We start from the raw sequence: 14,149 nt of genomic DNA on the forward strand, positions 1-14,149 counted from the left end.
TTTTTATTTTGCAGCTAATACAGTACTCACATAGTTAGGGCAGTTTCTGAGGATCAGGAAGATGGATAAAATCAGGAAACATTATTTGACACAGCCAGGCCTCCCCTGGGGATCCTGTTCTGCCTTTTGACAGCCATGTTTCTTGGGCCAAGCTGTGTCCACTCAGTCTGTACATTGTCAACGTTTTCCTTATTTTTCCAACAGTCACCGTGGTCATGTAGACCTACTCTGCCACCAAGTAAGTCCGAGCAGAGCTACAGGACCAGCTGGCAGAGAGGATTCTTATTCTTATTACTAGTTCAACTCTCTGCACTGAAGGGGCTTGTACTGGCAGGAGTCGGGGTCACTATATAGGAGGTGTTTATAAAATTGGATGACTCACATTTGAAGTTCTTTCCTGCATTCGTTAAGTTGGTTTCCAGCGGCTGTTTTTCCCATGTTGTGAGGTCTTGGCTGGTTAGTGGACCCGCACGGCACTATATAATATTATTGGATGTATTATTATATTTAGAATTTAGACCCAGGTCCTGCTTGGGATGTCAATTGGAATTTCTTCTTGCCTACTTCTTCAGCTCATTCACAGCCATGCCAAAATGTCCTGTGAAATTGACGTTCAATCCTAAATATGTTTTGTATACTCAATTTCTTTATGTCTATAATATTTACTAGTGTGAATTTATTTTTCAGAGTTAGTTTGTTTTATGTCCGTGTTTGACTGTTTAACTTGCGGAAGCTGTCCAGGCTCTGCTGTAAGCCCTCTCTGGAGGGAGACAGGTCATAGCAAACATCAGACGTTTGACCTCTGTGTCCTGCGGATTCACACCAGGGGCTGTGGAGTTTTGCAGTTGTTCTGCAAATGTATTTAAACCTATGATAAGGATGGTTAGTCTTGTAGGTTGGGGCAACAACAAACAAAGAAAATGAGGCATCTCACAATTTTAGAGCTGTTATTATGAAACTAATACTCTTGGACCTTCTAGCAAATAAGTAAATATGGCAAATGCGCACAAAATCAGGTAAAAAGCATTTGATGTTCAGTGCAGTAAACTGTGTTCTGCTGTTGTACATTAGTTAAAAAAGACAACAAAAATATTTCAAGTTAAGACTTTAACTTAAGCGTAATTTCAGAATAAAAGTCAAAATATATGAAAAAAAGGTTTTACACGCTTTTGTATGCTTTTGTTCAATTTCATTTTTTTCCCAAAAATGTGAAGGGAATACATTTGAAATATAATGACCAACAGTGCTTAATTAAGAAATTTAAAATAAAATATGTTTTAATAAATAATAACAAATCAGTCAGAATGGAAGGGATGAGACGATTTTATCAAGTCTATTTTTTTATTCAAACTGTGTGATTGCCGTCAGAATTTTCCTGCTTCTGACATTTTTCTCATATTTAATTTGTTTATTCCCAGCAATGTAAGATTAAATTTAAAATGATGACTTTATCATAACTATTAATCTCAGTTTTTTCCATGTGGCTGTGTATATATAATTTTATTAAAATTAGGAATATTTGAAATAGTCTAATTGTTTTGGACCTATATAAAGTAGGTTTTATTCTGTGTGGGGTGGGAATTCGAGATTGAACCTCAAAATCAAATTTTTATAAATAATAACTGCCTGTGAATTTTTGTGAAAAACCACATTATGTTTTCTACCAATTATGTGTTTAGCTTTACTAGTCCATATGGTCAGACATGAGAAGGTGGCTGTGATGGTGTAGTGATGGTTTTTATAAAAAAGGTTTCCCAGTGCGTCTTCAAGCAGAAAGGCTCATCTGGTAATCTCTAGCGACTTGTTTCTGTTATTGCTTTGTCATAATTGCCCAGATGACACTCATGTCAAATGGTCCTATGAGAATATGCCCTGTGGGTGTGTGTGTGTGTGTGTGTGCGCGCGGTGGGGTGTATTCATGATGTGTGTAGTGGGGGTTACAGAGGTTAAGGGGAGCTAATTTCACGGCTTTTTATTTGCACTGGTCTCAGGAGAGGAGCTCTCTGTAAGCATTATCACTTCCAGCTGGTTCAAATGGGACAGACGGAACGGGACCAACACACACTCACACACACTCACACACACACAAACCATCCAGGGCTCTTAATCAAATAGTCGCTCTATTTTGTTATTTTGTTCATCTTTGCAATCTGCAGTATAACGTGCGTATTTTTATTCTCTTTTTAATTTCTTTTCTCTCCTCTTGAATTTGTGATTTATTTTCTTATTGACTCCTTAGTTAATGCTCCAGCATAAATAAAACATTTCAGACAATAGTGTTCTTTTCCAACTATGTGTCACGAGTTTGTTTTTGTCCCTTTCCTGTTTCAACATGACAATGCCCCCGAACGCTAATCAGCTCCTTAAAGAAATGGTTTTCTCAGTTTGGCATGAAAGAGCCTATGGGGATAAACTCTCACAGACCAGCCAGTGTTTTCCAGGTCCTCAAAGTTTTGATACGCCCATCCATTCTTGATCTACTCCCTCCAACTTTTCATATACTATCTGCTGCTTTTGGAACCATGTGATACGAAATCATTTGGATTGCAATGACCTTCGCAGCTTTTCCTAGCAGACCTTGAGACTTTGTATCCTGTTTCTGACTTTTTTTGTTTTTCTCTGTTCCATCACTTGCAGGTGCATCTTCGGTCAGCGGAGCGTCTTCGAGACTTGTGCTGTGCCAACCGGGGCACTTTCATCAAGGTGGGCCAGCACCTCGGTGCTCTGGACTACCTTCTACCTGAAGAGTACACATCCACGCTGAGGGTGCTCCACAGCCGAGCTCCTCAGAGCAGCATGGAGGAGATCCGGCAGGTCATCAGAGAAGACCTTGGCAAGGAGGTAAGTCTAGATGGACTGGATCTCTGCTATAATAATAAGGATTTTGTTAGTACTTGGGTGAGTACACAACAGATTCACTCGTGGTCCCACGGGTCTAACCCCGCCTCCTATGGACATGTCCTCCAGTGATGGCAGCAGGCACCACCCCCAGTGGCATCACCATTCCTAGCTCACATTACATTTCCGTTCCACGAAATGTCCCAAGCACCCGTTTCTGATGCGTAGATCTCGTGAGACTAAAACGCAATGAGATTTCTCGTACATTTATCACATTCTTTCACGCCACACATAAGAAAAACAGAAAAACAAATGTATAGTAATCAAGTGAACCCTCTCTCACGCTGTGAGTCCGTAGAGTTGTGACATGTGGTAACGTTTAAACTGAGGCGCAAAGGTGCTCTGCTTGGGACTGTGAGCTGCTGAAGTTAACGTGTGTGGATCTGTGGCGAGATTTCTGCATGATCGTAAGTGTTTCAGTTACTTTCATTTTCCACATCCTTGTCAGTCATCTTTAAATGCAGTCCCAAGCGGGTTTCTGTGTCTGTCAGTCAGTCTGAAGGGGATACTACCAGCGAAGCAATAACATGCACATCAGAGTGTAGGGAAGGTAGACTTAAAAATGCTTACGAATTCTCATTAAATGATGATGTTAATCTCATCATATTACAACTTTTTTCTGGACCCGTCAGACAAGTCAGATGTGTGGGAGAGCAGAACATGAGCAGAAAGCCTGCTGAAACACAGGAGCTCTTAAAGTCCAGGAGTTTCTAACTAATAACTTTTAACTAATAAATTAATTTATCATTGAAGTGAAAAGGTGCCACATGCACATTTAAAGACAATTTTTTTTTCATACAATTCAGCATTAAAGATTTCTTAAAAAATGGTGTTAAAATGTAGTCTCATCTCGAACTCGTGAACCCAATATTGTGTCTCGTCTCGTCCTGTGAGCTGTGTCTTGTCACACCCTCGTAATAAGTGATCACAAACTGTAAACAGTGTTTGAGAGGGACGGTGCAGTTAGTGTTGTAGTGTGGGGATGTAGAGAAACCCTTAATTATTCATTACTTATTCATTTATTCAGTAGCAGGTGTTCCAACTGGGAATTAAACCCTAGTCTCCCAAAGCATTGATCCAGCTGCCCTGTTTACTTGAAACACTAATCACCACTTTTGTGTGGCCAGGTAGCATCATTATGGGATGTTACCTGAAGAAGAACACTAAGCTTCAAACACATTGCGACCTGAGTGGCCCTGTTTGTGTTCTGAATGCTTTGCAGAGCTTGCGTTTAACTAAGCAGTTACATTTTTCTGCTTTTTTCTGTGTAAAATATCTGGAATATTTATTATATTTATTTGGAGTACTGACTGCTCCATTGTGTCTGCAGTAAAAATATGGAAACTCTTTTTATTCTTAATCTTCTTTTATCCCTTTTTAAAATCTAATGGAATTGTTTATTTAATGGATTTCCCCCTGTATTTAAGGTGGAAAAATCCTCTACAACAGTCTGTGTTAAGTCATTTAAAAAAAATTTTAATAAGCTTAATTTCCTAAATTACAATAAAGTTTTTTTGCTGAAATTGTTATGAATTATTGTTTTTCTATTATATCTGTAATAATCTCTGGTATTGCATTGGCAGCAGTACTGAAAAAATTCCGATGATGCCAGCTCTCTTCTGAGACAGCTTCATTAGAATTTTATTTCACTCAGCATATACAGAAGAGTTCATCAAACAACATTACTAAAAAGTTTTATAGAGAGCCTAAGTCACTCGATTTCCGGCCCATGGGACCTTCTTTCGGGAAAAATAAGGATGGTAGTCAATGGCAAGAGACAACTTTTCTTTTATCCCGTTAGAATTTAGCCTTGAATTACACATATGATGTTGGTCAATTTAAAATATAATTTTTCAAGTCAAGAAAGTCGCAATTTGTCGTAAAACGGTAAAGTTACGTGTCGTTTTGTGTGAAACCCGTTCACTGAGCTACATCTCTCGTCTCGCACTATATACGTCACCAACATGTTAGCGTGGTAATGCTAACTAACGTTCGTTGCTTGGTTGCTACTAGCTGGATAACTTAGCTGTGTTCCACGCAGAAATAAATCTCACCTGATGTGTTTAATCCAACGACTCTCAGTCCTTTTATCACATCATCCTCTCATGTAAGTTTTTATGTATTTTCACAGTATTACAACAAACTGCAAATTTCTTGACTTTAAAATTTATCTTTTAAATTGACAAACATCATATGTGTAATTCAGGGCACAATTCAAACAGGATCAAAATATTTGTTGTCTTTTCCCATTGACTACCATTTCCGAAATAAGGTCCCATGGTTGTCCACCACAAGGGGAGGGACTTTCTATTATTTGTCAAACTTAAGTTCCTAGTATTCTTGGAGGTCTGCAGAGAAAGAAAGTTTTTTTTTTTTCCTAATTAATAATGCTGTGGGAGCTTAAAATCATCAGCTAAACAATCAAGGTAAATGCCCAAAGCACTCACAGGTGATTCATACATAGCTAAGACAAAACATATGCTGTAATGCCGCATTAATTCTTTCTATTTTGTATTTATTTAATTCATTTATCTTTGTATTTATTTTGGTTCATAGTTTGATTGTTGATGCGTGTGCGCTTTACTGGAAGCGGAAAAATAGGCAAATAAAGCAGAAGTAGATAACTCTGACATTCTGTCCTCATTTCATTTTATAACCAAGCCATATTCCTGATGCAGCTGTTAATGCTCCTCTTAGTACAGAGCGGGGAGTTTGCTCTCAAACTAGTTGTTATGACAGCCTTTTAGAGCCTGCTGGTGGCAAGGCAATTGCTCTGTTATTCTCAGATACAGTACATTGGTCTTCTCCCTCTAACATCCATTCCCCAGCGTGTGTGTGTGTGTGTGTGTGTGTGTGTGTGTGTGAGAGAGTGAGAGTCTTGGCTTTGGTATATGTTGTTGAGTACATTACATTAGTACATCCAGGAACAGTGAACATGTTGCTCCCCACATGACACAGACCCAGTCTAGGCCAATCCATAAATGTTAGGTAAAATACAAATGAGACAAAATGTGTCAATCTGTTACCCAACCCTAACCTTGTTGCGTTAATATGCTGATATACACCATGATCAGGGATTTTGCCATGCGGTTTATACCGAGGTAATATCTGGGTGTACTGGCCATCATATGGGAAGTGTTGATTTTGTTTGCACTGATTTTGATGTTGAGAATGTTTTGTGGCAATATTGGATTTTTATGTGATGGCACAAGAATGTAGGTCATCTGTATGTAATTATGCACAGGAGATACTGATCCAAGCAGGAAGTGGCCACATCCTCTGTCTCATTTGAAACTGTTTGAACAAATTAATAATAATTATTAATACCCAGGAAGTCTTTTTCTAGCACACAGGCTCAGCAATCTACTGCATTGTATCACAGACTGGTCGATAGGCTTTCACACTACGCTGCTTTTAAAGTCTTCAGTAAGCAAATATTTTTTATGTCAGTGTAGATGCACTCTTTTAAATCGCTCATGCTTTCTAACTTTTCTGTGCATCTCTATGTGAAGATGATGACTTTTAATGGTCATCAGCTCTGTTGCAAATCAGCAAACCAAATGCGGTCCAATAAAAACATCTTCACAAACTCAAAATCACTGTTTTTTCTAGCTACATGCTGTGCTTCCATAGTGATGAAATATTAAATGATTAAATCTAGATTCACTGTAATAATGAATCATTTAATCATTTTTTTTTTAGACATAGCCTATTGTCTGAGTATCTAACAAATTATCACCAGGGCTAAATATATTAGAGTTTCTGCTCAGGCAAAGACAAATTAAAGTGAACTAGACCTTTTTTCTGTGTCTGTATAATGTCCCTTTTTAGTGTGGAATATCCCTGCTAGCGAGCAGTAGCCTGTCTGTTCACACCAGAAGGGCATCTCTCCATGACGGTCAACAAGCGTTTCTGCTCCTTTGCTCTTTTCTAATCAAACGTAGAGCTTATCTTTATAATAACCTTATGAATTAAGCTTGTTATGTGTTCCTGGATTACCAGGGCATCACTTCTTCTGCAACAATTAAGTTAAAAGGACCATTGCCTTGTGTGATGAATTGCGGAGGGGGGGTTCTCTCCTGCCTGACTGCGTCTGCCCCCATGGAGGGACAAAAATACATCAAAATGTATTTTAAAATAAGAGACTAAATTTCAAAATACTAAAAATACTTTTCTTCACCTGTACACTGACTCGGCTGATTAAGTGGATAATGCTTGAGAGCAGCCTGCCTAATGCGATAAATCTGACATGCAGCCAGTTAACAGATCAAATATTCACACATCCCTGTGATGAAAGTTAGTTTTAAAGTAACCAACAGTTTAATTTTGAACTAACAGTTTGCTGATGACTCATAACTGTATCCTAATCTAGTTAGCTGGTGTTTTGTAATGAAGAGCCTACTTTGCATAATCTAAAGCCGCGTTTTGACCAAAAGTACTTTAAGTAGGACTTTTTAGTCCCCGGATCTCTTTTCAAGGAACTAAAGGTTCCTTCAGCCCATTGTTGTGTGCGTTTCCACCGCGGTCTAAAGACCTGCGAAGATTAGGCAAGTTAACCAGCTGACCTATACGCCGTACAAAGCGATGGACAGGCATCATTATTTAATAACCACTATCCATGAGCAAGATTTATAAATGAACATCAGATTTGACTGGAATATAATGAAAAACTATAGGCTTTGCGTGACCATTAAAAGAAGCTTTTTTGTGTGGGAGTATAATGGAGAGACGTGCGATAAAGTTCGTTACAAATTTAATAACACACTGGATAAAGCCATCAAGTTCATAAAATAACTCCAGCACAGAGAAAGCAACACAAAAATAAAATCGTGACAGTTTGGAAGGTTATTAAAACATTTCCAGCTGACAAGAGCTGCAGATCAGCTGCAGGACTCACATCTGTGTCCGCCTGGGCGTTGGAAGAACGGGATGTTTAATAAGCTTTATTACCTGCTGTAATCAGCTGTTCTGCTTGTTTTTGAGAGGAGGAGGCCGACTTCGTCTCCGTGTAGAGATCTGCTGCCTGAACTCCGGACACAGTATTTAGCGTGCAATTTATGCTAAATATTGATGGAGAGCTTACCTTATTCTTTGTGTCTGGATCAGTTTTCTCTTCTGATCTCAACAAGTGAGGGCAAAATATTGCGTAGGCACCAATCAGGCAGCATTTTTATGATGTCATCACGTATAGTATCAAACTTCATAATGCAAAACACGGAAGTCTTTTGATACAAAATATGAAGCCATTTTCATCAATCCTCTAAAATACAAATTCCAAAATCCTATTTTGTATTTAAAATACGATATCATAAATACTGCCCATCTGTCTGTTCCTCTCTGTCACTCTGTTTAGACACAACTCACAAATATGTGGAATAAGTACGGAATTTAAAAATCATAGTAACAAACAGCAGTGATACAGTTTCTAATCTGATCTGATCGGGTATATTTTCATACTTAAGGAGAAAAAGAAGCAGCTGTCTCTGAGTCATAGACAACCAGGTGGTATGTTTCCATATATAAACATATATCAAATGTACACTCGCTGATAACTAATAATAACTAATGTGTATAATATCTAGTAACACTCAATTTGCAAGCTGTTTAATATTACACTAAAACTGCAGGGCCAACAATAGAAAATCACACTGCAGCATCCAGACATTTTGATTGACTCATATGCTGTATAATATGGAGGACTGATCCTGTCAAATTCAGAAATAAATACAGAAATAAATAAATGCTCATTAAATAAATAAGCATCCAATTAAATGTACAAAAAAATAAAGTAAATAAATGCAGGCAGTAATTAAATTATACAAGGAGACATAAATGTATCTAATCTATTTTAATTAGCTTCTTTACTTATTCACCTTTGTAATAATTACCTTATTTATTTATTTATTTATTTATTGTCCGTTATACTCTTCAACTTTATTTATTAATTACTTCTTTTTTAATGTATTTATTTATGTGTGTGTTTTAATATTTTCATCTGTTTTATTCTTCCGTTGCATTTTCTGCCCTATTTATTTCCCCAGTGGTATTTATTTCTGGGGTGAACTTCTCTGCTATTGGTGGACCAGTCAGACGGGAGAGCTCTAGGCCTACTCTACCTGCACACATCAACAAGCTTGTTCCTCACAGTCAGATGGCTTCCTTCAGTGCGATGAGGTGTTTAGAAACCCTATTTCAAGACAATACTACCAGCCATGTCTTCCTTCTTTTTCGTGTGGACGCTCTGCCCGACAGCGTTTACATTTAGCGACTTATACGGACACAGAACTGCAGGAAAGTGAGCAGTTGTTTCTGAGAACCACATGGTCATATTCCCCCTTACATGCCTTGTTGTTTATGTGTACATACAGAGGAAGAATGTGAGAACAGCACACATCTCATCGTTACTGTGTGTTAGAGCATGGGAGAACAGTGGATACTTTTAGTACAGCCCACACCCCTAATACTGTGTAACTATAACAAGTAGAGAACATTCAAAATTATTATTATTTTTTTTACAACTGTCTGCATAGTTTATTCATCTTGTGTAATGCATGAAAATAAATAGGCCTACTAGGCTCCTCTCTACTTTGATATTTAAGATTAGCTGCGTTTGATCCACCTTCAAACACATACGTGACATTACTGTATAACTTGCTCCAGCCTGCCTAATAGAAAAGCATTTTTGGGATTAACTGGGCTTTATTAGCTGCTGCAGTGCAGGATGAACTCAGAACAGACCCATTTCTTAACTTATTATTCTAAATCATGCAATGAAGAAAAAGAAATGCATAATAAATACTGGGACAAAATCTGTCCGCAAATACTGTACAGCATGTAGTCTGATGAACAAGACGTGTGTTATAGCTGACTTGGAAATGTTTTATACCACCTCAAGAAGGCTTCCTATCAGAAAGGTAGGAAGGTATTTCAATGTACAACTGCAGTACTTAAATCTAAGTAAAGTAATTTCCCTGACATTTATTTTACTTTTAATAGACACATGTAACAGGTTTTATCCTTCCCGTGAATATAATCCAGTTAATCTTATTTTCATACTGTATATCCGTTGTGTAATTTCATAAATGATGTTGTATGTGGTGCTCGCATCGCGTACTATTGAGACTTCATTGCACTCTTCAGATAAGACTCTCAGACTGCAACATGTGTAGAGAAACAGACAGAAAAAATACACTAACTCTGCCTGTCAGCTCGCTCTGCTCCGTTAAAACTGAATTTACCATACAGAATGGAGTTTCTAAACACCTCAGCGCACTGAAGGAAGCCTGTGTGAGGAGCAAGCTTGTTGATGTGTGCAGGCAGAGTAGGCCTAGAGCTCTCCCGTCTGACTGGTCCACCAATAGGAGAGAAGATGACCCCTTGAGACGCAGCACCTCCTCATTTGCATAATGAGGCAGAAATGCATACAGAAATGTAAAAAGGACAGGCAGAAATAAATAACAGTGGGGAATTAAATAGGGTAGAAAATGCAACAGAAGAATAAAAAATATTAAACAAACACTTAAATAAATACATTTAAAAAGAAGTAATAAATAAGTATAAATACTAAATAAGAGTATAATAGAAAATAAATAAATAAGGTAAGTAAAGAAGCTAATTAAAGGAGATATATACATTTATGTGTTATTGTATAATTTAATTACTGCCTACTTTATTTTTTGTGCATTTAATCGGATGCTTATGTATTTATTGAGCATTTATTTATTTCTGTATTTATTTCTGAATATGTCCTCCATAGTATAAGAAAAGCAGCAATATATGAATATGTATGTACACAGAATATTTCTTATTATCAACAGATTTAAACCAATACTTGTCAGTGGCATCAATTTATTGTTGGTTTCAATGTTTTCATGTGATTTACTGAGAAATTTAGAATATTAACTGCATTAGCCTTTAAATAAAAGAACAGTAAAACATTGTAGACTGCTGTTGGGAGGGGGGGGGGGCACAGTTTATAGGTACGATTGGCCAACAAGCAGTATTCAGGATTATCCAGACAAACATTAGAGGGACTGAAATATGAATTACTGCAACAACTCTCAGTAAGAAAAGTTACGCATTAATGGAAAGCATGCAGGATCTAAAAAGTTTGCTTTATAATTTCCTCCTATATTTTGTAAAACAATTACAAAGCACTGGCATGTGCTAATAAGATGAATATGAGCTGCAGTCACAGTCGACTCAAATTGCTCCCCTGTAATTCAAAGCCACTACGACAGAATGTTCTCTTTTTCTTATTCATGTTTTTTTTAATTAAGGTGTGCATTCAGTTTGATTTCTTCCTGTATCTGTGTGGCACGTCATTATCCCTGAAAAGATGGCAATATAGCTCGTCTGTCTTCAAAGGCAGCAGCAGAATGAATCAGCCCGCCTCCCTTTTGGAGTGGCAGTAGAAGAAGTGACACTGATGAGCAGCGCCAGGCAGCTCTGGAGTCGAGGGAGCAGCTTCAGCGTCATTTCTGTTCCTGTTTGGCTGCAAATGCTTCTTTTTTAAGCCGTGTTTGCATTCTCATGTCTGTTGGATATTCTCATATACAAGTAGTGAGTAGAGAGTGGTGTGTAGCACCATTTGTAGTGACATATGCATTCCCACTGTGCATGGCTTTGGAGAGCCTTGCCTTAGTTCTGGCTGTCACTTCCTCTCTACAGTGAAAATGCTGAAAGGCCAGCTTGTGCAATATGTAATTTTGCCAAACAGAATCTGTTTCCAAGCCAGACTTGACACTTAGTTGGTGATGAGGCATAACAAAAGAAAACATAAGTGCATCATGGGTACTTGGGGTCATGTCCAGACAGGGTGGCACAAGTGTAGGGACATCTGTGGACATGGAGATTCAGGAAGTGGCAGTATGTTCTGATAACCAAACTGAGGTAGTTCACCATGAGCCAAAAAATAAACCACGACGTGGAAACCTTCTGCCAGTGGGGTTAGGTTTGTAACCACATAGGCCACAGACGATATCCTGCTTAAAATATTAGTTTTGTTTTATTCATATTTTGGGACAATGGGATTTTTTTTTTTATTGGCCAACCTCTTTGCCAAGCACTTACAACTAGGTAAGTCTAACAGTTGAAACCAGCTGGGCTCCAGCTATGCGTATTAATTTAGAAATGACTAATGGGGACAATGTGCCACAGCCTTAGGCCCCATCCACACACAGTTTTAAAACGATTTTTTTTGTCATGGACCAATAATGAGCCAGGACTGTTTCTGGATGTAACACGGGAGTTAAAACTCCACAAGTGTAGGCTATAAGTGTTATTTGCACAGTACAAATATTTTAATAAAAATACCAACTCAAAAACTCTGCCAGTAGCATTGTGTTTCTGCTTTGCATGACTAATAAGACCCAATCAGAGAGCTAAGCGTGAGCGTCTACTTCATCGTTTCTAAAGTCCTCTATTTTTGCCCGTCTTCACTAAAACACTCTCTGGAGTTTTAAAATGAAAAACGGGGTCGGCAGCGTTTTCAAGCTTCTCCGTTTTACATCTTCGTTTTCGCCATTTTAGTTTTTGAGGTACAAACGTAGCAAAAGTGGTGTGGATAGGGCCTTAATCTGAATGGAAATCATGCACTGGTCAATCAGAGTTAAGGATATGAATCTTGTAAACAAGTAAGGCTGCTAACATATTGTCGCCATTTCTATATTTCTTAACATTGAGGGGTACTTGCATAACACAGATGGATGTGCAAATCCAAGATATGCAATACTGGTCAGATCATAATACATGATAAAATGGTTAATACAAAATAGAAATAGTTTAGCTATTTTGATCAAATGGAATTCTCTTTAAACCTGCAACCTTTGTGTAAAGAGATTTTGAGTAAAGTTCAAACCCATTGTCTTTCCCTGTGTAGTCAGTCTATATTATATATTGCAGCATACTATATAAATAGAAGAAAATGATTGAATATTAAAAATGTATTAAATTATTTATTTAAATAACTGCGAGTGTTGATGATAATAATAATGATGATAATAATAAAACGTTTAATGTATAGAGTGCTTTTCAAGATACCCAAAAGCAAACTACGGGAAAACAAATCCTAGACTAAAACTAAACTAAAGGGATAAAGTAGGTAGCTCTTGAACATCACTGAGCCGTCATTTACAGTGTGTATATACACAGATTCCTCCTTTATTACCAGACACTGAGCCTTACATTAAGAGAGTTGGACAGGGATGTTAGAGTTTTTACAGTGGAGACTTTAATTTCCTCTCCTCAGTAAAGTAATCTCTCTCATTTCTCCTCCTCTGTGCTGTAATGATTTATGTGTCTTCATCCAGCTGGGGCCGTGGCCGGCCGCCAGCAGCCAAAATGGCCCCCTATGCCACGCTGACACAGACACTGATGTGTTGTCATCCAATTGTGAGGCCTCAGGGGCCATTTTATTTGTGCCATAACTCATTTCAGGGAACGTATGTCACTGCGGGTCTACCCTCTGGGAGCGGGGCCCATGCGCATACATTACCATGTTTATTAACTCCACAGCTGAGATTAACATGAACAGTGACTCTATGGTAGGAGAGTGTTCGAACCAGGAGTTACAGGCCGTGCACCGGTAACACAACTGGAACTGCAAACACGGCAAACATAACAAAGAGGTTGAACCGTTAGTGCCAGCCCTTTTCTTCTTTTTTTAACATTTGCTAAAAATATGTTACTGTTTAAATTTAAATTAGATTCCTCAGATTTCTCTGCTGCTTAATGTGACAACCCCACCTGAGAAATTACACAGATTCAGATAGATTGTGTACAATACACATATCTACACACACATAACACAGGAGAGGCCTCAATAGCTTGTCTGTGAGTTTAACACTCTTAAAGCGCAGGTTACAAAACTTTTCCCAAAGCGTGCCTTTTTGTAGAGCAGCTGTCTTCATCTACGGCCAGATGAGAGAAGGGTGAAGCATGAGTTGAGAGGGTGGCTGGGATTGTGTACTACCCATGAAAACACTCTTTGCATGCCAGATCCCATTGGATGCTCATCGTGGAAAGTGGGTTGACACTGGTGGGTGCAGACAATTTCATTCCAGTTAGCATATTTGCGTAATGAATAACTCAGCTGTTCCCACACAGGATCCCATGCTGCTTGCATTATTCATCATCTGGTGGCATCTTCTACAGGGCTCAGGTTCAGCCTCTACCTGATGGGCCAACATCGTGTTCAAATTAGCCTCTTTTTGTTTTTCACCAGGTACAAGCAGCAGGGGCATTCCCCCGA

General features: G+C 38.3%; 1 protein-coding gene across 4 annotated transcripts in view; it reads left to right on the forward strand.

Moving 5' to 3' along the window:
- Positions 1-14,149, forward strand: part of adck1 (aarF domain containing kinase 1) — a 96,899-nt gene that overhangs the window by 30,059 nt on the left and 52,691 nt on the right. For all 4 annotated transcript variants that reach the window (XM_038729663.1, XM_038729665.1, XM_038729662.1 and 1 more), the window contains exon 4: positions 2,638-2,841. In XM_038729663.1, coding sequence (XP_038585591.1) covers positions 2,638-2,841 — 204 coding nt within the window. The remainder of the gene's footprint in view (positions 1-2,637; positions 2,842-14,149) is intronic.

This window comes from Micropterus salmoides, unplaced genomic scaffold (genome assembly GCF_014851395.1).
Source record: "Micropterus salmoides isolate LMB-PRFRI ecotype aquatic unplaced genomic scaffold, ASM1485139v1 Ms_hic_scaffold_19, whole genome shotgun sequence".
Classification (NCBI taxonomy): Eukaryota; Metazoa; Chordata; class Actinopteri; order Centrarchiformes; family Centrarchidae; genus Micropterus; species Micropterus salmoides.